At 38.6% G+C, this 27,678-nt stretch overlaps 3 protein-coding genes across 4 annotated transcripts; 1 reads left to right on the top strand and 2 right to left on the bottom strand.

The window, feature by feature from the left end:
* LOC113673812 (alpha-mannosidase 2C1) lies at nt 1–24,955 on the bottom strand. 2 transcript variants are annotated; one of them, XM_089191443.1, is made up of 34 exons: nt 24,799–24,955; nt 24,133–24,258; nt 23,530–23,626; nt 23,094–23,120; nt 22,272–22,342; nt 21,744–21,921; nt 20,877–20,977; nt 19,859–19,950; nt 19,237–19,343; nt 18,686–18,796; nt 18,436–18,528; nt 17,842–17,958; nt 17,581–17,618; nt 16,657–16,714; nt 16,136–16,227; nt 15,847–15,900; nt 15,499–15,625; nt 15,319–15,409; nt 14,798–14,889; nt 14,281–14,311; nt 14,122–14,180; nt 13,304–13,469; nt 12,853–12,938; nt 12,343–12,437; nt 12,094–12,198; nt 11,416–11,488; nt 10,930–11,016; nt 10,310–10,453; nt 9,127–9,236; nt 8,641–8,720; nt 8,458–8,541; nt 7,961–8,025; nt 7,345–7,448; nt 1–1,828 (listed from the first exon to the last, which is right to left on the bottom strand). In XM_089191443.1, the coding sequence occupies exons 1-34, from the start codon at nt 24,900–24,902 to the stop codon at nt 1,714–1,716; spliced, it is 3,180 nt and encodes a 1,059-aa protein (XP_089047569.1). In that variant the 5' UTR covers nt 24,903–24,955; the 3' UTR covers nt 1–1,713. The 2 variants fall into 2 exon arrangements, with proteins under 2 accessions (XP_089047569.1, XP_089047570.1); XM_089191444.1 differs by having other exon boundaries at nt 24,037–24,258; nt 24,799–24,946.
* LOC113674123 (neuropeptide FF receptor 2-like) lies at nt 3,112–4,870 on the bottom strand. The gene has a single exon (XM_027190600.2). It carries the CDS (start codon nt 4,593–4,595, stop codon nt 3,531–3,533), a length of 1,065 nt encoding a protein of 354 aa, XP_027046401.2. The 5' UTR covers nt 4,596–4,870; the 3' UTR covers nt 3,112–3,530.
* Nucleotides 24,956–25,247: 292 nt separating the features above from the next.
* Nucleotides 25,248–27,174, top strand: LOC113674216 (uncharacterized). The gene has a single exon (XM_027190693.2). It carries the CDS (start codon nt 25,343–25,345, stop codon nt 26,135–26,137), a length of 795 nt encoding a protein of 264 aa, XP_027046494.2. The 5' UTR covers nt 25,248–25,342; the 3' UTR covers nt 26,138–27,174.
* Nucleotides 27,175–27,678: the final 504 nt, after the last annotated feature.

The raw sequence follows: 27,678 nt of genomic DNA, 5'->3' as shown, positions 1-27,678 counted from the left end.
TAAGGTACTCAACGTCTGTTTAATGAAAAGACATAAAAAAAAGATTTCCCGTTTACATAGTATTAAACTTCCTATTTACCTCAATGTTGTATGAACTCTCACACGATGTTTTCATCGCTATTTTGCCAGAAACGGGTGTATGTAAACTAAGTGCCGCTCTCGCTAAGAGGAGTTCTCTCCACTTTCCGTTTTCTTTCATTTTTTGCCTATGAAAAGGGTTTAAGACACATGTTTCAAAAATAGTTTAGTTGTTCTCCAATTCTCTTTTTTTGCGTCGCCTCAAGCCAAAAATGATTTTTGGCTAGACCACCCGTGTGGAAAGTAATCGAAAATGTAAAGTACACAGATTTTGTCCAGCGCGTAGCGACTGTAATAATATGGCTCACGGAATTGTTACAAGTTACAAGATGTATTCAGTTAGTTCACAGACAAGATATGGAAACTTCACCTGAAATATTTTTCATACCAGCGTGATCAGAGGAGACCCTTCTCTTCGACCTTAGTTTGCACATCAAAAATTCATCAATTTTTGCGTAGTTCATGACCTGATATTTCAACGAAAATTATCGAGGAAGCGCTTCCGATCACCTTTGTTTACTTTGTAAGTCACACAAGCGCGCAAGCGTCACGATCGATCACGTTTACGCAACGTTTTAGGACAACTTGCCATCTATTCTCTATTCAGTTGTTATGAAAACCTAAAATTCTCAACGAAGAAGATAAAAGAACGAAGTTTGAACGGTCAACAGGAGATCTTGGTCAATTTTCAGAGTTATGCAAATGTCTTTGACACGAGCGCAATTGAGCGAGCACACGGATTTGCATTGTTTTCAATATGTTGGTGGATGAAAATTAGAGATATACCCGCGAGTTTGAGGCAATCGGTGACCTCATTGGTATATAAGCTATGCACTGATACGCCTTTTTTAGCCCGATTAACGCCTACATTTTGAGCATTTATTTTGAGAGAGGACCGCGCTTAGCGAGAGCGGCACTAAACATCTTATATCAATTTTGAAAAAATGTTGCGACTTATACCCGAAAGAAGCACTTTAGCACTTCTCCCGTCTAAATGCCTCACCTTGGAGGTAACTTATGCAAGAGAATGGGATGTTATACACGTAGAACAATCCCTAAGTGACAAGAATGTCTAATCTCATCTATTTTCAGCTAAAGAACGTGTTGGGCTAAAGACGAACCTAAAGACCTTTTTCATAAGCATAGGCAGGATTATAATTCTTTTGTGAAAGTGAAAATTAGCCCTGTTGGCCCCACTTTTGCGAGAAAATTTTTTATTCAAACGATATCGTCCAAGATAGGGGGGTTTATGTACACGCCCGCCATTTATGAAAGAGGTCCGTAGCGCAAATGATTTAAAATTAAAAGGAAATTAAAAATTTCACCAGAGTGACCCCCTCCTAAAACTCCCAGCGGCAAGTAAACTTAAATAACTTTTAACTGGCAAGTTCTCACGACCTCTAAACCAACTAAATGGTGTTAGAGACGAAACTGAAGGGTGTGAAATACCCTCTAGGGGAGAGCCTAAAATATTAACGATATTTGCACAGTTAATGGATTATACACCTTTTTCCCACTGTGCCGTCGCGCCGGGAAACGTCTCAAAAATGTGGCTGAAGCTAAAGAACTGAAATACTACCTAGTGAAATATGCCGGAACAGCTTGGGTTACCTCAACTACACGACAGAGGGCCTTTTATTCAAAAAAGAGCAGCAGTGTTGTTATTTCAAATGGTCGAAAACTAAGATCCACTCGACCACGCGACAACGGAACTTCACCACCATCATCTGGGACCTCTAGGAGGTTGCATCTACATGGTAAAAAAAAAAAAAGAAAACCTGTAGGTTATAACTGGGGAAGGAAAATAAGAAATCTGGAGTGGGTTGGCGATAAAACGAAATCCTCCTCGCTCTAAAAAAACCAACAAAAATTTCTCGCCATTGTGTCCGCTCGGGCAACCGATTAGAACACAAGATTAGCTTCATTGTAACCGTGTCTGTTCTTGGAGCCGCTACCTTGGAAAGAGAGTCTCGTAAGGTTAACTCAGCGTTAGCCGTAGAACTGCAAAAAAATTAGCCGTTGGGCATAAAAATCGACAAATTGTAACCGTTGGTCCCGAAAAGTTAACCGTAAAATTTCTTGTGGTAACCGAAACGAAAGAAATTAGCCTTAAACTGTAGAGTAAAATTGGCAAAATTTTAACTGTAAGATATAAAAGCCATCACCCCATTGAGACCCTTTCGTAAAGGTAAGGGTGCTTATCCATCAGAGCACAATTGACAAAAACCGTTGGGAACCATCATAAATAGCACACGCTTAGCTTGCGTTCCAAGCAGTTTTGCGGGTACCAGAGATTAAGAGCCACCCAAAAGCCTCACATGAACAGAGAGCGCCGGTCGTTATTTTTCGCCCGGGGGAGGGGGGGAGGGGAGATGGCGAGGCTTGATCGGATGAGTTTGGGTGTGTCACGGTAACATTTACCCTGATCCTCCTTTTACGACCCCCCTTCGTCATCGACGAGAATAAAGGAAATGAACATCAACTTAAGGAGCTCTAGATTGTTTCACAAATTCTCCTTGTCAGCACATTAAGAATTGTATAGAGAACAGTATGGAGAATATGCATACTGATGTTAGTATTAATTGTTACTGCACTAAGAAGATGAAAGTGTCCTTGAATCAAAAGCAACGTAAATTAGACAAATAAAGTCTGCAATAGTTTTTATAATCCACAATAATGGAGTGTTTATCAATAAATTGCAAATATTCGATGAAGCGATTTATAATTAATAAGATTCCATATGTTATCGACATGTTTTCACGCGTAAACTTTGTCTCATAGTTCTGTCTGCAAATAAAAGAAAACTTTTTTCTATTGAGAGAGAAACACTTTAGACGTGCGGATTAAATACAATAGTGTAAGTGGCACAGGCATTGAATGATTCAAATACTTGCTTTAGAAATTTGTTCCTGGATTTCATTATAGCATCTAAGAGGCCCTATAGAATGCCTCATTCCATGTTTGGTGGCCATTTTAATTTGCTTAGTTTCCTTAAAAGAGGAATACCTCTCGAAAAAATTTATTCTTCACATATTTTTGTTATACACTTTAATTTTATATTCAAGCACAAGGGGGTTGGCACAACTCGAGACAGCTGTATATAACTTTCAAAAATTCTCCTCCATCAATTTTTTAAAACGTTCGTAAAAAAAATTCGTGCGAATCGAAAACATCGCGACGGAGCTTGCAGTACTCGCGCATAAAAGCATGAGACAATTTGTGTACTAGAAATCATTAGAAATGCCAGTTTTAGCCGCCACTCCCTCTGGACCTTTTCTTCACATCAGAGTACAGTCATGGCGACATTCATTCTTCGAACAATACTGAACTTACAGTGAGCAAGCCCCAGTCAAAACGTTTACCTTTATTCCCATCGGGAATTTCTCGCGATTTTCTACAAATTATCTCAACCGAAAGAAAACAAAATTAAAATATTCGATCAACGACTCGTTCTAAACCGACGCTTCTTGAAGCGATTCTGGGCCGATGCTTTCCCGTTGACTAAAGAGACTGTGATCTGGCTTTCCGACACACTCCGTCATACTGGCTACAAACGCTTTTCGAAAATCAGCGCTCATTAGAAACAAAATAACAGGATTTACAACATGTTTGCAGTAGTACAGAACTAGGCAAATTAAATCTGCATAGGCTATAGTCCGGCTGCTCCTTATAACTTCAACTGGCTGGAATTCGAGAATAACCATCAAAGTACCGCGAGGGAGATAGCAGAATTGAAAGATAACCAAACTCGTGAGCAACATCCGAATAAGACGCCGCTTATTTTTTTTCCGTCTCTCATGTTCGTCGCTGTTCTTGGAAACGATGCGAGTAGATGCCCCAAATTCTCTTTTCCTATTTAAAATAGTGATGATCTTAATGTAACAACAGGTTTGAACAGCCAGTGGAACCATTATAAAAACAAGGACTAGATACGCGATGTAACAGCGACGGAACATCTGCGAAGGCCATTGAAGCGAGCAAATTCTCCAGCCTGGCAGAACTTCGATCAGTTCCAATAAAAAGGCTTGTGGTATTCCGCTGGCGCCGTAACATCCTAACCATAAAATAGTAATGATAACTCTGGTTTTCCGCAAAGATATTTTTGGATTAAAAGGTTTGACGATAGCCCTGTATCTCTCTAGGCCAATCGTAGTATGAGTGAGAACGGACACACACACAAAAACATCTTGGATCGGCCACAGAAAGCGGCACATAAAATCTCCAAATGGCCAGGAGGTAAATATTTCCAGAATACGTAAGGGTGCCGCGACCAGCCCAACACCGAGGTCTGCGAGAGCGATATTCATGATAAAATAATTACATGGAGTTTTCATGCTTTTCTGTCGAAGGATTGTAAAAACAACCAGGCTGTTGCCGGCCAGGCTTGCAACAAGGATGGCGCTGAACAGAATAGTGGTTACCAGTCGATAAACCTTGCCAAATGAGGGTTCTTTTACAAGAGGTACTGTTTCGTTACAGTCACTTGAGTTGATGAAAGATGTTGAGTTATAGCACATTTCAGTTTCTAATGCCTCCCGACAGTTAAAACACGTCGTTGTAAATCAATCGCTTTAAAAAATAGCCTTCGATGCAATAAACTACCAAGTTCTACCAATCCACGCTGGTTATTAACGTGGCGTCGTTAAGCGAATTCTCCAGTGCAAAATTATGATCGGAAAATCGCCAGATCTCCTGCAAAGGAGTCAAAACTTAAGAAAGGTGTGAGATCAGATGTACCAGAAATGTATTAATAAGCGACTTGAAGACGTCGACGTTCCTCGCCAACAAAATACATTACAAATTGCGTCTCTTTCCTGCTACAGGCAAGAATTTTAATTAAAGCCATTGTTGAAAATCTACGGGAGCTGCAGGTGTTAACGAGTGTTGGGCGAATAACAAATGATTCCTTACAGCTCATTTTTCACACGCCATGTCCAGGGTTACAAATTTACAAGTTGACAATGCAAAAAAACCCTATGGCGCTCTCAATCAGAGGAAATTAAACTGGTACAATAGATTTGCAGCTTTAGCATATGAACGCGAAGGGGAGTGAGAACCAAAAATGGGAAACAGCTTAAATAAACAGATGGATTTACTTCTTTTTTAGAATTTTCTAGATGAGAGGTTGAAATTTGAGGTGGAATTTTGACACAGATTCCTGACTTACAGCGATATCGGCTATCGTAAAAGAGTATTTAAATACACTTTTAACAGTTTCAAAGAATATAATTTTCAGATGACAGGTGCCCCAGAGGCCAACAGCAAGATACGGCAAAATTACCAGTATCAGAGTTCTCTTAGTACTAAACAAATTTTTTTTTGGACGAAAAGTAGACAGCGCCGTGTAGCATGTTGTGGGAAATAATAACATAACTAAATCTTTGAGAATACTTATGACGAGAAGATCTTCAATCTGATTCAGTAAATGCAAGAAATAAATATTCTGTACTCGCAAGACATGAAATTGTAAAGGCAATGCGAACGCAGATTTAAGTGAAAAACATTCTGCAGCCAATCAACTAGCCAAAGACACGAGAAAACCAATATTTGGCAACCCCATAGATTATTCAGGAGCGAATGATGTTTTAACGACAAAGACGCTACATATAGACTGACATGAAAAGCAACTATCATTTTTGCGCTTCATCTAAGAGGTAATCACTAACGCCAAAACTTTTAGAACACATATTGACGGAATATCTAAGGGATAAAGTAAAAGACTCGATTCTGTAAGCGGGCCAGGCCAACGTATCAATACAAGCAAGCACGTTTGCCGTTAACTCGTAGTAATGCATTCATCAGCGAGAAGAATATCTTGCCAAGAATGTAAAACCCGGATTGGCAGTTAATGGTTAAACAAGAGTGATGGACTAATCACTTGAAATAAGTTAAACAGCATGACAAAAATTACAGCCATCAATGGCCAATGCTTAACGTGAATTCGTTTAGGTTCATGTAACGACGGCTTACATTCTGCCTATTTTGACTTTCCGTAACACAAGACGCGAACCCTCTTCATTTATCGGATGAAATTAGTACTATCCAGTAAATTTGCAAAAGAGGCTACTTTGCAGTTAAAATCAGTTTGGAAATTTAATCCACTTGCTCTTTCGTTATCACCTGTCAGTCGACGTTTATTGAAAATAGTCACTGGATAAAACTTTCCATGAATTAACAATTAAGCGATAAGTTTCTTTCACCGTGAAAAAGTTTGTTCCTTCGATTGATACTGATGTTTCAATCTTGTATAGTGTAAAAATCGTTGGGAAGTTCCCCAATCTTTCAAAACTGACTGACTGGCTGACTGTTTACATAATATAAAATATGTAGTCTTCGGAAAAGTACCGTGAACATTCATCACAAGAGCCGAAAAATAGAACATCAAACAGACAATCAACGCCTTTTCAAGCCGGCTATTGTCTTCTTAATGAACGTTTTAAGATAATTAAATTGTCCACGTGAATAAGAAAACACCGAGTTTAAAAAGCTGTGCACGTGCGTTTTAAAATTTGGTACATTCCCTGGCCGTACTCTGCAAAACATCTTTGCAAAACCCAGGATTAGCGTCCCGTGGCCCATTTCGTTTCAGCTTAAAAACTCAACGCAACCTTCATATGATATACTTAAGAGGTCTGACGTCGTTGAAAACGGCACCGGTACCGGGCTTCTCACGAGAATGGAAATTAAAGTTTTATCAACGCTTTTTTTAGGCGAAGTCGTTGGGACATCTTGAAGTTTCTGACGTCTCAGTTTTAGTGCTCGCAAATGAAAGAACATATTATGTAAACTATAGTGACTTGCTCTTACGACACTCCGCATCCTTAATCTACCCAGGTAAATGTAAAAGTGTACGGTTGATAAAAAGGTGGTTTAATCAGTTTCAAACTAACAATCGTGCATAGTTCAGTGCCTTTCCGGCCATAATCAACTTTGACGAAATTTAAAAGATCAAACAATATGAAAATATTAAATAAAATATCTAAAAGTTAACAAAACAATGTAGCGATTACACGTTATTCAATTCGTACGCATGTGCGACACTGCCACGATTAAAGTGCTTCTTTGAAAATTGTATAAATTCTGGAACCATGTATCAACAAGCCTGTTCTGTTCTAAAATCTGTCTTTTTTGTCTCTTTTTTCGTTTCGTTTTGTTTTTACTTTTTTTTGAACACAGGAAATCCAAATTGATTCTTACATTAAGAACGGCTAGCTGTAAATTCTGATGTAAGCTAGTGGGTTGCCACAGTACCTCGCTATCACTTACCTTACGACTCTCTTGACCGGAAGACTAGTCGTGAGTCTGGCACGAGCGCGACCTCCGAAAGCCTCGTAAAGTCGAACAACCGCTGCTGATGAAATTGATTCTGCCTGTCAAAACAAATTTATTTATCTGTTAACCTAGGCTGTTTCTCAGTCATAACACAGTTCAATTTTAGGTCCGTGAAAAGTCCTTTGTGTCGTTCTTCTGCGACACGCAAATTTACCTACAATGGAGGAGGGCAGGGGAACTTCAAAATATTATTTTATTGTTAAGATAGAAAGTCAATAAAGTGAGAAAGAAAAAGAAGAACGAAACGAGGATGGTTCGAAAGAAGAGGACTAAAACGGATTGCTATTTAACAACATAAGGAATTTTAACATTGAAGTTTTAGTGAAAATCAAAGGCTAATGATTACAACATTAAACAATGAACAGCAAATATTATTCAAGCTATCTTCCTCAATTTTTCATTGAAAAATTAGGAGAATAAATACAAAGAAAAATCTTCACTAAGCCACGATTTGTGGTATTCTAGCTAAGATCACGAGACGACGTAAATGAAATACAAAGCAACAGGATAGGACATTAATTTCTTCTAGTACGTCGCACAACTTCCTTACCTTTTTCACTGTTTCCAATATCACGGCTGGATTGTCTACGTTAAAGAAGGACCTTTCCTTAATTCCTACAAAAAGGACCAAATGTCATAGAGTGTAGAAGATAGAAATAAGGAAAGAAATGGAAGTTATCAGTATTCGGTATAATCAATCAATTTTCACAATTCACTGACCATAAAACCTGTTTAAGCGAAATCTCGCTGGAGTATTGCAAGTGTCCCTTTCAAACAGGTTTAATACATTGCACAATAGAGCTATTTTCAATTGAGTGGCAAAAGAAATACAAGATTGTTTTGGTTTTATTAAACTTTGCTCCATGATTGGTCCAAAAATCTCGCACCATCCTTTCAACCAATCAAATGCAAAGCTAAAAACAATCGTACCTTGCCCCATTCGCATTTTCCCGCGCAGTCTTAGCGGCCCTCAAGCGAACAGGGTTTTTGACGACTGGATTCCAGGCACTTATTTGAACACGAATAATCCAAAAAGTTTTCACTCACTTTCACAAACAGAACCAGGTATAACGGAGATTGCCTGATTGAAGTTGTAAGCATGCTGAATAACACCAGCGCTTTGAAATGTACCTTAAGATGGAAAGAACAAGACAGAGACATTTTTAAATATTCATCAGCCTTTTAAGGTCTAAAAAGTTGACACGATCCGAAATTAACAAAGGTGTATACCTGTATGAGGATAAACTGCATAAGAGAACTCATGCGATCCCATATCAGCTTCCTCATCCGGGGCTTTAGGAGCACGAAGCCTGGTAAATAAGGTCAACGATAGTAAAAATTCTGTTTCTTTGGTTATCGTTGTATAAAGTTACTCAGAAGATGAAAATTTAAGGGAACAGGTCGTTGAAAATGAGGGGGAGTAGAGAAACCTTTGTGCACTCTTAATCGATTGAAGAAGAGTCCTAAACTGAAGTTTTCGAAGCCCGAATTTCAGTCAGAATGATGGTTTAACTGCTACTGTGATATACAGTTTGGGAATGAAGTTCAACCAGGATTAGCTTTAAACAGACTTCGAACTGGTCTGTGGAAGAAATGTTAGATTGTCATCGCATCGCGAGGAAACCATGGAAAATCACTCAGAATTTCATAAATAATAACCGAATTTTGTCAGGGTGGCACTTTCAAGCACGTTACGAGAGAACACAGTGAACTTACAGTGAGATGTACATGACGTTCCCATGAGTAGAATAACCATATTTGCAGTTAGTCATGAGTGCCACGCCCCAGTCGTGCTCGGACAAATCCACCCACTTGTGACCACAGACCTGACACAATGTTCATAACATCAATATGTAGTCGTTACTCAATCAGCTGCAAAGCACACCGTGATATCCGAAAATTTTTGTACTGTGGTTTTCTGAATGATGCACATTACAAATTACATTAGAAAAATAATAAGTGTAGAAAATCTCCTTCGTTTTTAAATTCAAGTGGCAATTTTTCTCTTCCCCTCTCCCTTTGTATTCTTTGTGTATTCACGCGCGGCGTGATTTCACAAATCAGCCAATCACGTCAAAGTACTCTGACCATGACATTGTAAACCTGACGTGAATATTTTTCGCGTACTTTAAGTTTGTTTCAATTGCGTGAATTTGTTACTCCTTTGTTTGGAATTTTAAGAAGTTTCGGAGTTTTTGTTTCAGTAAAATGTTGTTGTTCACTCAACAAGTTTAATACATATTTTCTACGGAGTTTGGACTCAAGCCTCTTTTTTCGTAAATGGATTTTTTAAAATAGGTCTGCATTTAAAATCCCTTTGGCTAACAGTGTCCGACCTGATTCGGTTTCATTAATGAGATAAATTATGAATGAATTCAACTAATTTATTATTGTTTTCTCGTCACCATATTCCCACCAATAGCGTGGCTCCATTTTCTGCATGTAAACCCACACACAACCCACAATTACTCCATTCGCTCTGACGACGGGCTAACTTTCGAAACATCAGCTTTGAAACTCTTTACGGTGGCCAATGTACGTTATCAACTCCGTTGATAACACCAAATTACCCTTTTAAACTCCCCCACCGACGCAGCACCGCAGTTTCTTCAGAAACTTACCCCCTTTATTCATTAATAAGAAGCGACTAGTGATGTTGGAACTCCCATGGATGGAATACTGATCCGACATAAGTTGTCTCTCAGCACTTTGTCGAATTTTGTAATCAACACGTCCCTTCATAACGTACATTGGTATAAACAAAATTATTAGAGGGTCGAATGACCCCAATTTTAAATTGGTTCTCACAAAAGGTTTTGTTTCCTGGCAAATAGACTCGCAGCTTAGGCGAATGGTCCGGCACTTGGCCAGACTGTGTAAGACAAACAAATTTGCTTACCTCATACTTGGCCCAGTCCCATGAAGTATTGCAATGCGTAGGCCTTTGTAAGTGGCCGAACTGAATCTCGTACGTAGCGTTCATGGAGTGAACATCAACGGGAAATTCAACCTTAAGAAACTTTCGATTCTCGTGCCATTCAACCTGCAATGATGGAAGACATTTCCGACAGTTTTTAAATAGAGTTGAGAAACTTCTGCTCCATCTCTCCATCACCAAACATAGACCAAACGATGTCAACCAGTTAAGTGAACAAAGTTATTTATATTATATTTATGTTATTCAGTGTTCGCCTTCGCTACCAAACCGTAAGACAGTGCGAGGCTGCACATACTGTGGTTATCGACTAATTCTGATCATCTATTTTCACGTCTTTTTGTACTTGTCTGTCAGTTTGTTATTACAGAACCAAGTATGTCGCGCCGATCGCGCATTTTTTTGGGTTTAACTTCATCTAGCCAGAAAATGTTATTTATTCAACGCATACTGATGAAATACGAAAATTTTTTTCTGTTTCGAAAACATGATCTCTTCATCATGCTTACTTCAGTCCCTTCTCCTTTACCTTACTCGGCCTTCACTTAATCTCTTCAGATGCCTCAATTTTTCCAGAGATTTACCTTTGTGTGGAATTTAACATATGGTAAGTCAGCATCCAAAGATACTGTTTGCCTCAAAGAACTGTGCTTACTGATCCTTATAGAGAACTATAAAAGAAAAAAGAAATGTTAGGAAAGCTCGTGGCTGTAGGAAGTCGAAAGCTTAACGATAACAAATTGTTAGATGCACCACAATTATGATATCACAGCTTTCTCGACTGACCTCTTCTCACTCCAGGCCCCTCCTCACAAATAGGGGTTGCTCTATCACATGTATGACCTCATTTCTCCTCCGCATCACCGACATAATATTCCTTAATTCATAGTTAATATCGTTTACGTTTAAATTTTGTGTTCCCTTCCACAAACTCGAAAACCATAATGTTCTGAGGCAATATTGAACGCGGTCTATATCAACGTCAGCCAATCAAAATTTTAATTGGTAGTCTAACGTCCTTTTGAAACAAACGCAAGTAAGCGCAAATAAGTAACAGCTATTATATCTACCTCGACTGAGACTCTAAGCGGCCCTTCCTCCAAGATCTTGAAGTCTTCAGAGGATGTTGGAAGTAATAGTTTCCTAATGCGATTGGAAAAACAAGATATTATCAGGTATATCGTTATTATCACTATAAATCCTTTTTACATGTATCATCATTTTTATTGTCATTATTATCATCAGTATTATTATTATCATTATCATTACTATTATCACTATCACTAAATTTTCATTTGAGATACGTCATCGAGGAGAGCGAGACTCGTCAGGACTATTCCGACAAAACTGAATAATTACTTGCTTGGCCCTGTTTTGTGAACACTGAGCCTTTCCTTGAACTTGTCCGAGAACAATCACCACACTTTTACTCATTCTTTACTGTAAGTATTAAAAGTCGAGGTGGTTAGAAGCGATGGATGAGACTCGGAACATAATATTTAGTCCTGTTTAACGTGGTTGCCTGTCCTTCGTTCCCATTCTCCCCCACTAACACATTGCTCTTCCAGCCACCATACCACTGTCATTTTTCAGTCGTTAGCTCGTTCATTATTAAAGTTATTTGAGTATAGAAGGATCATTAAGCAAGTAGAGTAAACTAACATGGAGAGTGAGAGCATACAATCAAATTTTGTGTAGAATAAAAATTCGGCCATTTCTTTCTCGTTTCTCTTAATTCTTAAACAAACCTCGTTTCCAAGTAATATGGCATCACATCCCAAGCATCCCAAAACAATGGAACATCGTCAAACAGGACAAACTGGTTTCCAGAATACCCTGGGCTGATCGCTTCCCTGAAAACGGTGAAGAAAAAAAATAAGTTTGTGAGGTCACTGTTATTTGTAACTTCGTGCCAAATTCCCCGGTAAACCGTTAAAATTTAATGAATGACTGAAGACACAAGCAACTGTCTTCAGTGCACTTACGACTACCTTTACCTGCCACTCGCCTTGTGTACAAGACTTCTTACCAGACCCCCTCGGACCAATTCAACTCGAATTAAATTGTTTTCCAATGTGACAGATCCCTGTGTCTGAAACATAAAATAAAAAAATCTGAACAAGACAGCTTTACCCGGGCAGCTATGCTGAATCAAAACTGGAAAGCTCACATCATCTGTCAAGTTTCATACAAGAAGACAGGCTTTTGGGGTCAAAAACTCATTTAAGAGTTGAAGTATTAAGCACGTTTTTGCTAAATGGACACACTAGGAATACAGCCAGACTCGACATGTTAACTCGCGTTTTCCTGTGCTTTAGGTCGTTTGTTTTTTTTGCTGGAGATCTCATTGATCCCTGGTAATATTTACTTTTGCTCAGATAGGCCTGTGTAACAACTTCAGTTTTAGATTTACAATACAAAGTTGAAAAGGGCTTTTTGTTCACCACAAGGACACATTCTTCTAGGATCTGCAATATAAAAAACTTCTAAACTGAATTTAGCCAAACCTCGTCCAATGATACAGAAACTGGATGGAATTCATTCGTTGTTTCAACTGCGTTGGATATGCTCGTGCTTGAAACAGAAACCGATACTGAAACAAGATGAATAGTAAGCAAGATGAGTAAAACAAGCTACAGAATTTTTCAGGTGTGCAAAACAAAAAAAAACAAGAGACTAGTTAGTCATTTCCCCAAGTTCCTATAAAAGAGAGGCACTTGTGAATGGAAAGGAATAATTCCAAAGGGGAAATGTAATTACCGAACTGGTTAAAAAAAAAACCTTTGGCGGCAAGAAGAGATCTATTTCAACGCTTGAAAGCAAATCCAATGAGGTCCCGCGGTATTCAAAAAATTGTAGAGTTATGTTGATGCTTTCCTATTCAATCAAATGGATTTGTTTCTCGTGGTAGTCTAGGGCTTTAATCCTCCGGGGTGCATCGCATTGTGTTACTCTCACCAAGGTTTTCTCCTTCCTTTGATCTCTGCGTTTTCATGGACGACTGTTCGTTTGCAGATAAGCGTTCCCACAATTCCTTAGGAATGGTTACTACTTCAGATCGAGGCCAACTGAGCGTGTTAACAAGAACTGGTTTGATCAGGCAATTTTCTTCCCCAGAGTTCAACTGTATTTTATCGAAAAGAATAAGTGAGTGAGCGCATAACGATGGCTACCTTTCTTGTTGTGTGTAGTGGGGCATTGGGTAAATAAATTCATCACAACAGAGAAATTAATATAAGAATAGAATAATTTTGCAGACAATACTGATAATACAAAGGTTTGACCGATAGTTTCCAGCTAAAGGTGCTCTTTGATCCCATCATCTGATTCGAAATTCTCCCTTAAGCTGCCATACATGTCTTTGTAAACGTTGAAAAGGCTTCGGAGCTATAACAAGATAGCAATGTTTGCCCCAGGAGGTGATACTGGGCGTGTCCAGACCCCCCTTCCCATCTGATCGATCGGATTTTTATTTCTTGTCTGACACCAAAATTCGTGCAACGACAGGATCTCATGTTACTCCTCAATATCAAGTACTTAAAATTCACTTATCTTGAAATATTTCTTAGCTCATTTAAGACAGAATGTGAACAAAAAAATATGTTTACTGAATTCAAGTTTACATTTCCCCCCCCCCCCCTCCCTTCATCCCTATCAATAAAACTCCTGGATCCACCCCTCTAATCACATCTTTGATGAATGGTGTGTTGATATTGCAAGATGAAGAGAGATCACAATGGTTAGTCACATCTGATAGTGAAAGGTTCATTTCATACCTGAGATATAACCTTTGAGCAACTGTCGTCGAAAATGCGAGCGATACTTTTAAGAATTTCTGCAAATTTTCGTTGTGAAACTAAACATTAGTAACACTGCAGACATATAATGTGGCTCATTTAAATAAAATACGAGTTTTCATTTCAGTAGAAAAGTACCTCTATAATTTGCCAGAGCGTCGTCGGCTGCCTAAACATGAAGAGCGAAAGGTTTTTACATGAAGAAACTCTCTTTAGAAGCTTGATATTTTCAAGTGCTTTCAGTGTAGGGAACACTAAATCCTAATTGGCATGCGCAGCAACAGTGATACGGATTTTGAATATGACATGCAGCAGTGACAAGCAGTAACACATTATGAAGAGTTGCAAAGGGTGACTTCGACATGTCAAAGTAATGGCGACAGTGATATCTGTTCGTTATGGTGAAGAGGTTATGTGAGAATGTCAGTGACAAGCAATAGAGATCTTTAAGTGAAAGTGACCCGTGTCAGTAACTAACAAGCACATGTAACAATGACAGTGACATGTGACAGGGACCTGTGGTGGTGACACGCGTCAGTCACCCTGGGTGCGAGAGCTTAAATGACAATGACACAAAATGACACGAAAAGACCTTAGATTGTATCACTCACTTCCCTTGCTTAAGAATTACACGCCGAGAAGTTGACATTTTTACCTCTTTGATACAGCTTCCTGGTAAAATGTCATGAAACTGATTTAAAAGCATAAGTTTCCAGATCCTAAGGAATTCTTCAGCTGGATAAAATTCTGATAAACAGAGCAAAAAGTAGAAGAAAAAAAGATCTCTGATCAATCGCAAAAGTAATTAAAAGTTGTATTAACTGAAATTTATCACAGACCTAGATATAAATATAACGTACATACAAAGGTTTGCAAATACCAGATATCGAAAAACAAGCGTTCAACCAGTTTTATCGGTTGTTAAAGTCTTGACATTTCCCTAACTAGATACAAAAAAAAAGAGATTTGAAATCTAATTTGAATTAATGACAGTTTCTGAGAAACTACACATCAACCCCTAGCCTGATCCCAACATTAACCCTTCGTTGCTATCAGTTGACTGTTGTTAATCTGTTGATAGATTAATTTATCGAGAAGAAAATGGACAACGCCAGTTGCTCCCAAGCAATCTATTTTTTAATTAGGAAATGAAGAAATGAAGGAAAAAAAACTAACCCGCATTGTAACCTCCCAAAATGAAAGAAAGAGTTGCCATGAGTTCCGCGTCATGAAGAAGGAATTCACTTTGGCGATTTCCTCGTTTAATCTAAAGCAATGAATGTAAATAAAACTATTAGCACTGTTTGTTTGTTTGTTTATATGTTTCTTTTCTTTTTTTCTTTTATCAGTTCTCACCTGCGCCTGCGTGGTGTATGTCCCTTGATGGAGTTCCAAGTACAACTCACCAACCCACGTGCACAGCTTGCCGCCGTCACGTGATTCAAGGGAATGGAAGAATTCATGAGGGTCTGACAGCTTCACCCTGAGTCAGTTAACAACGAAAATCACATCATGAACAATCAAACAGTTACAAGCTCGAACGCGTGGCTAATCGTCCTCGCGCTCGCCTTCCGCCCGCGCTTCCCTGAAAAAAAAGTGATTCCATATTGTAAGGGTATGACTTGCGCGATGTAATACTCTAGAATTAAACGGACTGAAATCTATGCAGAAGAACTATGAAATACAAATCATAGTAACTCATACCTCGGGCAGCCATCTACATCTTCCATTCTCTTCAACATTTGTAACATATCCTCACTGCAAGGGCACAAGTTCGCATAAATTTTACGTTCGGTAATATGCTGATTTAACAGACATGAAAACATCTAATTTTTTGTTTATATTTAACCCAGGATTAGCGTTGATCAGGTCCAGGTTTATTTTCTTAAAGAGACTGCTGAATGCCGTATCTCAGGACAAGTATTGCAGCCGTAGACTTAAAAATTATTCATAAACTGGTAAAACAAAATCGTATGGCTCAGGTGTCACTCACGTGGGTCCCCCGCCGCCATCTCCATGGCCATACAACAGCATACTGGCGTGAGTTTGCCCTTTGTCTTTCAGTTGCCTTACTGTCTTTAAAACCTGAAATGAAAAGAAAAACGTATCGCTCTGACTATAGAGATAAACATTTCTAACTAAAAAACACCAAAAACAAATCTGATTCTGGCAATCTTCTCAAAAAGCATAGGGAAGAAATCATCACTACAATGAAATTAAAATAGATGGACCGTGAAGGGGAGAACAAGGCGGCTGTGAAGACAACCAGTTAGTAATTGAGGAGGGGGGAGTAAATTTAAAATCCATTCTTTCTCTTGGCTTCGTCTTCAAACCAGAGCTCAAACAGTAAATGATTATCTCGGCAAAGATGTAATTTTGGCCAAAATTCAAAATTGTGTGGTAAGAGACTCCAGCTGAGTCTAAAGCAATCCTTCGCATATTTGTTTAATGCGGTAAGCGTGAAGCGTGAGCAAAAGATGTGACTTATATAAGATGTATACATCACTGACTTACATCAGCAGCGTTTGCACGAGACTCGTACGTGTCTGCGGGAGGAAAGTGCGCAAGACACCTGTAAACAAGAGGGAAACAAAAGAACAGTTAGATAGAATACCGGTAATTTGAAGATCACCGAGTTATTTTACCACAATTGGAAGTAATGGGGCAATCTGATTGGTGAATTTGCCCTTGTCGCTGAGGGTACAGACAACGCTGCTTGCATCAAAGAGCCACGCAACCCCTTTATCAGCTCTCAAACATGGATGACCCCAGAATTTAATTTTGACGTCGATGTTAACGGTATTCGTCATCACAGTGGTCAAAGTATTGTGGACTCACAAGCTGGCGCAGCCATACAGCCGAATGTCCACAACAAATTAAGGAGAAAATAAGGGATACATTAAGTTAAGGGGTTAGTCGTAAACGAAGAAAGTAATCCTGGTAATCCTTTCCGTCGTATAACGCGACTGGGAGTATTGCTATTGTGCTCTACCTCAGTGTACTGCTATTCAAAACCTGATTACACTTCCTCTCCCTGCCCCCCTTCCTTCACGCCCCTCCTCCCCCCTGCCCCCCTTCCTTCACCTTGCACCAAAATTCAGCGTGCTAGCCATTAGGCAACTATGTCTCCCACAGGTATATGAGTTGTTTTTTGGAAGAACTGCCATCTTCCCTAACAAGAGCATCATCAAAACTTTCTTTTTGTAGAAAGAGAAATACAGTTGTCGACGATGGTTCTTAGCTTCTCAAGAATCTTTTTAAAAAATTCTTTAACAGCAGAGACTTTACATAATATGATTTCGGTAGAATGTAGAAACGAGCAAAAGGGCGTGCGCACGGAAAAGAAAAGCGGGGGCCTAGCTTAGTTCTCATGACTTCCGCCGTTATTGCGCTTCCCCGCTATTTCACTCGTCTACATTGCTATAAATAGCAACGTACCTTGATCCATCAATTCCCTCCCAAAAGAACGTATGAAACTATGAAAAAAAAAATAAAGCTAGAATTTACGAGTAAGCTTTTGAAATCAATACTAGACACTTCATGAACACAGTTACACCACTGACTGGAAAAAAAAAAACAAACAAACAAAGTACAACAAAGCAAGAACAGAAAAAGTGAGCAAAGTTTCACTTTGGCTAACGAGCAAGGGACAGTTGGTGAAAGAACAAAAACAAATCAAAACAAAAAAAGGTCTCTTACAGGGAATTTATTTATCAGACTCCAGCTCAGTTTCATCGTTAGAAAGTACTTCATTCCTACTCCGCGAATAATCTGCGGCAGCTGAGCAGAGTAACCAAATGTGTCTGGTAACCAGAACTGACAAGAATCAACAACAACAAAGTAAAGTGAGATAACATTAGTCACAAAAGGAGGTAACGTCAATATACTGTCTTTTCCAAGAACCAAACATTGTGCCCTAACAAGGCTTCCAATCAGGTCTTTTCCTTGCAGACCGCGGCGCGTCTTCACTACCTAGCCTACCTAAGATCCTGCTATGGACTGGGCAGTGCGTCAAACGCCCTAACTGTGAAAGAAAACTTTTTTTCCTCATCATCTCTTACTAGGGAGTTGTATTTACAGAATCAAATTTCCCAGAATACAAAGGCGGGCTAATTTTCAAGTAACATTCCCCTCCCGTTTCTCTACTCGTCGGGTATTCCAATAGTATACTAAAAATATGTATAGATGTCGTTATTTATTTATCCATTATTTCACTTACGATCTATCCATTTATTTATCTACTTATTCATTTTTCTGTACATTCATTTTCTTTGTTAGTTTAATTATACCTACCTCTTGACAAACTTTCCCAAATTCTTTCCGGTGAAAATCTTGTCCAACTAAAAACTGGCGAATGAAAGATTCTCCACTCGGAATATTACCATCCTGGGATAGGCACAACAAAGAATTATATTAACCGTCACTGGGTTTGCTAGCAAGATATTGAATAACTTGACTGTCTTTTCGATGATCTGTTATTACCTCAAAGGCTTTAAATGACCTGCATACACTGACAAATAGTAGCACTCAAGAGATTTCTTACCATTTCAACCCATGTTCCACCCACAGGGATAAATTGTCCCTTGGCAACAAATAATTTAATCTCTTCAAATAAAGTCGGGTAATGGATTTTAACCCACTCCAGTTGCTGCGCCTGGGATCCAAAATATAGGACACAATCAAAGGCTGCAAAACTAAATGAGTGAAAAACTGTCCTACAGCTAACGTAACCGGAATAATGTTAAAACATTGGGGATAGAAAGACGTAAGGGATGAAGGTCTATATTCAGTCTGTGAGGAGATTTTTCAGTTTCACTTTCCATCGTTATTTTTGTTGTTGTTTCAGTTTGGTTGCTAGGTCCTTCGACGGATTAAGAGTAGCCGGATAGGATTAAATGCTACTTACATCACTTACAAAACCAAGAAGGCGCTGGCACTGTAACTACACAGAAGGAGACTTGGTGTTGGCTTAAATTGAGCAGTAACTAACATATAGGTTGGAGGGGGGGGGGGGGAGGGGATGCGAAGGAGGAGGAGGATAAGAGTTAATGAGTACATTTTCAACAAAAACAAAATAAACAATTAAAAGCAAACCTGTGAACAAACAAATTTGAAGTCAGGGTATTTTTTCATCAAGCGCACAGCAGTAGCGAAACTTCGCCCACACTTCCTCACTGTCTCAGCAACAGGCCACAACCATGCTGGACATAATAATAATTCATTGCTTTTAACTCAATCTACTATTACCTAAAGAACATGTTGAGCGGCATCGACGGGCAAATCAGTGTAATTTGACTATCAATTAGATATCGATAAAGATAGGTTAGCCACAGTAGCGAATTTTGCAAACTAAATTTTTGAGAGTTGGTCCTATATACGTTAAGAATGGGGAAAAAAAGTAGGAAGTTAATCAAGGTTTAGTTATTTCCGATCTCCCTCTTATCCCAGTCCTGACTTCATGTCACACCACGCCTCTTAACCCTTTCACCCCTAATCTCTAGATATTCCCCGCGTTGCCGATATGGAGAATTTGTCTAATTATCAAGAGCTTCTTTAATCGGTGATCAGCTTCTATATTCCCCTGACCTTTATGTCTGATTCAGTGGTGATATGGTAAGGAGAAATTAGATGCCATTCACTCTCAGGGGTTAAAGGGTTACAGTAATGAGTATATGTGTGGTACATGTAAGAGTAGCAGACAGATGAAGCAGCTTACCACAGTCAATATGGCAGTTACCGACCGCGTGAACCTGGTGCTGGGATTCACCGTTAGTTTGCTTGAAAAATCTTGTAGCGATCTCGTGAGCTCTGCATGGAACCGAGGCAACAAAAACACGAGCAAAAAGCTCATTAGAGAATGCTATTATATATTATACCTGGGAGTGGGAGGGCAAAAATTTGTCTCTCTCTCACAAAGAGAGCACTTTTCGCAGTTAGGTGAAAGGTCCGAGTTTGCTCTAAGTAACAACATTAATGAGACGAGTTAAAACATAAAATACAAAACCTATACTGAAGACCAAGGATTGGATGATGTCCTAACGAAATGAATTATATAAGGATGGATAGAACCAATCATAGACTATTAAAAAAAAACAGATAAATTAACATCTCTTCCACCAAATCAGTGAACTACAAGCGGTTGTAAGGCAACATCTCTTTCCTACTTTTACAGTTCTTGTTAAATGTCCTTCATGACATGTAGAGGCAAATTAGTCCGAGCGGGAAGTACTTCCTATCGTAAACTATAACGAAATGCATCTAGCCTGTTTCAGACATCAGTTCGTCAGTAAAACGAAGAACAGTAGCTAACGGCACGATAGTAGTGGAGCCAAAAAGCGAGGAAGGCTTGTGTTGAGTCGCGTAAAGTTGACCCCAACCACTACCACTGCGCCGTTTATAATTTCGCTCCGTTATACTAACTAATTGCCTGGAACTGGCTAAAATGCTCCTTCACTAAAAGATAACTAGCAACACATGCAAGGAATTCTGACTAGAGACATAGAGAGGTAAAAATTTAATTGATGTGAAATAGTGCCTTACTACGGCTGATCAGTTACGATTGCGTAACAGGTGTACCTAGTTTTCTTGTCAAAAGTGGTTTGAAAGGGTTAACAGTTTGAAACTCGGGGAGGGGGGGGGGGACATTCCTTTGAAAACTTTTGTTGAGTATCCTCCCTCCCCACCTCGTCCTGAGCATACTCTGTCTGACCGTACAATAAACAGCCGCGCTATACCTCTGAAGTGATCCATCATTCGACAAATTCTGGCAAGCGTTTACAATATCATTTGCTGTGTACAGAGCTTGGAAAGCTCTCGGATTCTCTTGAGAGAGATTCTGTTGGCGAAGCGAAATAAACAACGGTCAAAGTAAAATCAAACGGCGGCTAGGAAAGTTTCTACCATGGGGTAAACGAAAGATTTATCACAGGGGCACAGTGGTAGCGGATAGAACTGAGATAACAAACAATAGTTTTGTTTGTATAGTTTCGAGTCAGAATTAACAGGAATTTTAATTGATGAGGTCCAATTTTAAATCAAACAGTCAGTGAAGAAGAAAAAAATTGAAGCACTCTCCAAAACATTCGGCCTTTTGCCGGATATGTGACCCCAATTGTACCTGGACATCATTTTTGCCGAAGTGGTGAGGCGGTAGACAGTTACACAGGATAATGAACATTCCTTGTTCAATTAACGTTAAACTGTTGCTTGACTGTTTTTGGTCGTTCATTTGTCTCTGGTTCGATTGCAAAACCTTTAGTTCATTCCCCAGCTTGTTAACCCTTAACACCCTAACATCAGTATCCATATTCTGAATACTCTTCTCTATATGCGTCTTTTGGAACTGACAAGGAGAATTCATTTGAAGATCAAAGCTTCTTAGGATGCCGATTATTTCTTTTATTCTCATGACCTTAATAAATGGTTCGGCAGTATTTAAGTAAGGTGAAATTAGATGCTGGTGACTCTTAAGGTTTAGAGGGTTAAGGTTTGTTTCGTTTTAGCGTGCGTTTATTCGACTGTGCGTTTGATTATAAACTTGTTCGTTCTTTCCTTTCTTTACTTGTTTGTTCGCCTGTTTGCTATTTCAACTCATCTCTCACCTTGGCCAGGTCAATGATAACAGTAAGATCCATTAAAACTTCGTAAACTTCAGCGTCAAACACAGCAATTTCAGCCATGGACAGCGTATAATGTCTTTTCGGGTCCGGTGCATTTATCAGGCCATCTTTTCCAGCACCAAACATACCATTGGCAGCCATTTCCACGTACAAGGTACAGCTTTGGAACAACAACAACCACAAATATAAATCATTGAAAATGTTAGCATTGCAATTCTCACAGCAATCACCAATTGGTAAGAATAAAGAGATTTGGAGCCTTCCACATTCAAATCCCCTCTCAGGCTAAAAATGCAAGACAGAAAAAAATAAAAAGTAAAAAAAAAAAAAAAACAGAAGAAAGTGAAACAACACCAAACAAACAAACAAGAGAACAAACAATCTCAACCAGATTATACTGACAGCGCTCTAAGAAAATCTTTCGCATTTGCCTTTTTCACTGTCCTGGAACCACATTTATAGATATTTTCACATAAAATAATTAATAATGTCTCTGTTGCTCATGTGTACCTTCCAGGAGTTGCTTTGGTAGAGAGGACATAGTCTGTACGCTGTTGATGTCCATCTCCACCTGTTAGGCCCTACAGAATACAGAAAAAAATTAATAGAATTATGAGAATCTTGCTAAAACTTCTATCAGATTTGACAGCAGCTTTTTAATAGAATAAAAATGCATTGCACAAATTGATATAAAAGTATGAGACATAATGAAAGAAGACCATGATTGGCTAGTTACTGTACATCCAAAGGTGTGAATTCAAGCCCTTGTTGTTTTGTTGTGTTGTTGGGTGGGGCACTTTACCCTAACAGCACTTCTCTACTCATGAGTATGAATGGACACTTAATTGTGAACTTGATGAAATGCTGGGCAGGGGGAAGGGGGTCATTCATGACAGGGATGGAGGGGAAAATACTCCTACACCCTGTGGTTGCTTCATACAACAACAGAAAAAGCCTAACCTTCAGTGGTATAGGCTGGAATAACCTGGAGGATTACTGGTACCCATTTCATACTTTTGAAAAATAAATTACCAAGTTAGAAGAGGAATATGTTTAGCAGACACTAAAACTGGCCAGAAGACAGTCATGATCCCCTCCCCTAGAACCATTATCCAGATAACATATTTATACGTTCTTAAAACAGGTTACATGAAGTGCCTCTTTCTCAAATTGCAGTTTGTGATGCAAATAATACCAAACAATACCAATAAATAAGTCAGCACACTTTAAACTCTGGGAGTGAATTGTACCTGGTAAAAAACATATTTTGCTCTCTGAGTTTTTACGGAGCCAAGTTTTTTTCTTGCTTACTGTGAATTTTTTGACATGTACCTGTTTGGGTTTTCCTTCTTGCCACACCTAAAACAAATTATATTTACCATTGTTACAGTTATTATCAACAACTACTGATAAAAATTATTAACAGAGTTGTACAATAAATAACTGATGAAATTCTACCAAATTTAAGACCTTAAATCCTTTAACTCCCAGGAGTGATTAACATTTAACTTCTCCCTATAATTTCCATACATTATCTGGCAAACAGGTAATGAGATTTACTCAAACTTATCCATTAGGAGTTGTTATCTTGATCAAACTCTAAATTCTGGTCACTAATTTACAAAGAAATGTGTAACAGCTTGAGGGAAGAATAAACAATCAGATGTTGGAGTCAAAGGGTTCAGCACTGAATTTCTACCATTGAATCATTCTCCTAAATATAACAATTGAATCAAATAAGAAAATTAATATCTGAGTTCTAAGTTACCATAGCTTCTGATCCAGAGTTCCATCTGAAATGCACTATTTCTCCTGTCCACTCTTCTGGAATGTCGATGACAACTTTGAACCAATGAGTGGACCACCTGTATAAGGAGGGTGAGGAGTTGGATTTAAGAATACATTTTGGAAGTGAAAGCGTCGATCTTGGATATAAGATCAAGGGAGGGGTTTGGGGTCAAATATAGGTAAATCTGCTAATCTGAACCAACTTTGGACTCAATCCACTAATCATGAAGCAGACCCCATTTCTAAAGTCTCCTTGGTATTTATCTACCACAAATGACAGTATGCCTTGATTCTTTATTTTATTTTTACTAATTTAGATTTAAATAATTGAGTTTTTGCTTTTTCTTTTGCTTTTGCTTAAGATTAAGCATTGACAATAAGTTGATGAGCCTTAACCATGGGTTCATCACTCAGAAAAGGTGTTCTTTTATTTTTAAATGCTAAAATATATTTTTTATCGGCCAAATATACTGGATCTGAAACCTACTTAGCCCCAGGCCACTCCTCTTCTCTAAGAATCTGCTGTACATTAGCTGAACTAACTAAAGTAAATTGCTGCAGTCAGCGGTTGATCATGACTCACGTAGGACCATAACTGTTTCCCACTTGTGCCTCTGCGAACTTCCCACAAACAGCTTCATTGTATGGGACTCTTCCAGGAGCTGTGTAGTGAGTCAGGGAACTTACAGGCAGTTTCTTAGGATATAACCTGGGGAAAGAGTAAATAATCAGCTCCAGATTAAAAGTAAATTAGTGGCTATTTCCATGGTTGCTTTAATTAAAATACCTGCTCATAGAAAATCAAATCTCAATGTCATATCAGAGTCAAAGATTTTATTCATTCAAACTCAAAATACATGTTTTACGTTTAAATAAATACGTCTGAGACTCTAAAGCTGTAAAGGATGATTATAAAAAAAAAGGATCCAGGAACATTACAATAAAAGCAGTTTCCTTTCAATTATTATTGGAAATTGCGGGATTTAAGAAGCACGCAAACTTCTTTCGTTTCACAAATAGTACTAAATAATTTAAACCTGGCGGTAAATCCCGTAGGTCACTCAATAGAACGTCAGGTTTTATTTTTTTCAATAGATCCACATAGTATATCAAATGTATAACTATATCAAGTACGGGAAGTGGTTTGACAGATACTGTAATACTTGATTACTAATCTGAAAAGCAACGAACGATGATGTAGCAGGAATGAATCTAGCAAAATACACCAACACCCATGCAGTAGATTTACCTACTAAACAAGTTCACATCAGCGAAATATTGCGAGGAAATGAATTTTTCCGCCCTTTCTAAAGTGCATCTCCAATTCTTCCTAGCGCGGTGTTTGTCCGCCATATTGTCCACGTAGGTGATACCGAGTCACGCAAAGTCACGCAATCAAGTTCTTCATTTCCAGTCCCATAAGAGAATTTCAGATTAAGAGCGAAAGAAGGGGTAAGTTTCTAAAGAAACTGTGGTGCTGCGTCGGTGGGAGAGTATAGAAGGTAATTTAGTGTTAACAACTGGGTTGAAAACGTAAATTAGCCACCGTAAAGAGTAAAAAAGCTGACGTTTCGAGCGTTAGCCCTTCTAACGCTCGAAACGTCAGCTTTTTTACTCTTTACGGTGGCTAATTTACGTTTTCAACCCAGTTGTTAACACTAAATTACCTTCTAAGAGCGAAAGAGACTGGTTCGGGGAAGAAGACAGCATTACGTCATATGTCTTGTGACTCTGACAGCTGTGCAAAACGAGCGCAAGGGAAAATTTTATTTTGAGGAAAACCCGCAAAGATTATGGCCTCAAACACGGCATCTGTAGTGTATATCCCTTCTTTGAAAGACTTGATATTTGCAGTGATTATCTTTTCGTCGATGTTCTCCGTTACTGCCGCCTGGTGTGCTGGTGGATGCTTTAAAGAAGGTTTTGTATGTTGTAATAGCGCTTGTATCCAGGGATCCAGTTGTGTGGGTCTTCGTTGTTCAAACTATGACGGCTGTTCTTCTGGTGAGACTTGCTGCAACAATATTTGTGTGAATGGAACAAGCTGCCTTGGTAAAGGCTGTTCGGTGGAATCAGATTGTGCCTCGAGTGAAGTATGTTGTAGCGGAACCTGTAAAGATGGCTATGCGGGTTGCATTGGATTGTCGTGCAAGGCAAATTACGACTGTACATCTTACGAGAACTGCTGCGGAGGAATATGTAGCTATGAAGTAGACTGCGATGATTTCGCTATGTGGATCGTGCTTGGTTCAATTTTTGCTTGTCTGTTTATCATTTTGTTCCTCTTCATGCTTGTTGTCTGCTTTTGTCGACGTCGAAGAAGGTACTACGGAAGAGTTTTAGAAGGAGGAAGACTACCATCGGTAACAACTGTGGGAGACAGCAGCCTGTCTTATCCATATCTACCGTCCTATCAACAGAGCTATCCTTACTGTCCACCGCCACAATACGTTCAGTATCCGCCAAACAATGTTGGCCCAGCAAAGACAAGTGAAGCACCCCCTCCTTACAACCGTACCTCAGAGGAGGCATCAGGGGTGGTGAATACACCTCATACAAACTATGGTGCTGTGTCAAATTCTTTATAGAAACGCGAAGGTTTGATTTCATTTAAGTTATCAGTGTATCAAAGGACCAATATGTACAGAGGAACATATTGTTCTTATTGTTAGAAAAATGCAAGTAAGCCATGCACTTGGAACTCTGATCCCATTTTTTATCTTCACTCTTTGCCTTTAACCTCTAACCTCTAAGAGTGACTAGCTTCTCATTTCTCTTCACCATAACATTTCTGAATCAAACATTAAATTCACAGGATCAAAACAAATGATTGTCAGTGTAACAAGCTCTTAATTGTTAGACAAATCTTTCATGTCAGTAACCTTAGAAAATTTATAGAGAACAACATGATGATTATGCACAGTGATGATAGGGTTTAAAGTGTTAAGGTTGTTAATTTTTTTCCTTGGTAATTTGTATTTTTTTCTTAGTAAAGCATCAGAATTTTGACCTTTCAAATTTATTTTCAAAGGTTCCAGCTAAAGTAATTCAATAGGATTTTATGTCTTGATGGTTACTTGAAGAAATAAGGGCTGAGGTTCTTGATATCAATATGAATGGCAGTTAAATAGTAGAATTCCTTCTTCAAGCTTGTCTCTTGAAATTTCTACCAATCATACATGAAAATGCCACTTAAACTAAGTAAAGTGCAGCTTAGAGCTGAAAAACAAGTTTGCTCTGTCTAATTTCCTGATCGAACTGTTTGAATTTCAAAATTATTTAGATGTTGACCTTGAGTGTGAAGCAAAAAATTAAAGTAGGAACCAGATTCCAGGTTGTTTTTAAAAGACCTGATTGGTGCAAATCCTGGGTTAGCACAAAAATAAAGATTAAAAAATGTTGCTGTGGCAAATAATGTGAGTTAGGACTAATTTTGATTTGTAAACTTGGCAAAAGGCAATAGCATACTGCACTGAACCCATAAGGGATTTCATGGACTTCTAAGGTAATATTTATTAATCACATTGGGAAGGGATTGTAAGAGTTCTCTAAGGCTTTGTTGTTTAAAGCAGACATGTTTGAATAAAAAGCAAGTTATATTTAAAGCTAATTTTATTAGTGGAAAGCTACAGCCTGGTTTTTTGGTTTTTAATTAGTTTTGTTTTTCATTTAGTTCTGTTTTGTAACTAGTAGGATTATGGCACTCCAAAGCTATGATTGGAACTACTGTTAACTCTTCTTCATAAACTTTTTCCCCCCAAATTTTATTCTGATTTAAAAGTAAGCATTGGCACTCAGCTCTCCTGCCAACCATCAGGCTGAGTAGAATAAGAAACTGATGGTTGGATGTATCATCTGCCAAGACATATGCCAAATTTATGTACCATTTGGCAAAGTGGAAGAGCTGGAAATGAGAATGTAAAATATTCACAAAACTTGATACAAGGATAAAATTATGACTAATTAATCAATTTTTTTGATTGGTAAATTTCCAGTTATTTCCCTTGCAAAGACTCAATATCAGCCTTCTTATCATAAGTGGTATATGAGGTGTCAAGGAGGCTGTAGTTATGGGCTGATTTTCAAAAGTCAGCAATTCCTTTGTTTTCTAAGGAAACTCTGGTATTGG

This window comes from Pocillopora damicornis, chromosome 13 (genome assembly GCF_964200805.1).
Source record: "Pocillopora damicornis chromosome 13, jaPocDami1.2, whole genome shotgun sequence".
Lineage (NCBI taxonomy): Eukaryota > Metazoa > Cnidaria > Anthozoa > Scleractinia > Pocilloporidae > Pocillopora > Pocillopora damicornis.
This window is presented reverse-complemented; position numbering and strand designations above follow the sequence as displayed.

Excerpts from the sequence above, each read along its gene's own strand:
- LOC113674123 (XM_027190600.2), bottom strand. The coding sequence starts at position 4,595 with ATGTGCTATAACTCAACATCTTTCATCAACTCAAGTGACTGTAACGAA.
- LOC113674216 (XM_027190693.2), top strand. The coding sequence starts at position 25,343 with ATGGCCTCAAACACGGCATCTGTAGTGTATATCCCTTCTTTGAAAGAC.
- LOC113673812 (XM_089191443.1), bottom strand. The coding sequence starts at position 24,902 with ATGGCGGACAAACACCGCGCTAGGAAGAATTGGAGATGCACTTTAGAA. Across the intron at positions 12,199-12,342 it reads GTACACAAGGCGAGTGGCAG|GGAAGCGATCAGCCCAGGGT; the intron begins GTAAAGGTAGTC and ends CACCGTTTTCAG. Across the intron at positions 11,017-11,415 it reads CGCTTAGAGTCTCAGTCGAG|TTCTCTATAAGGATCAGTAA; the intron begins GTAGATATAATA and ends TTTCTTTTATAG.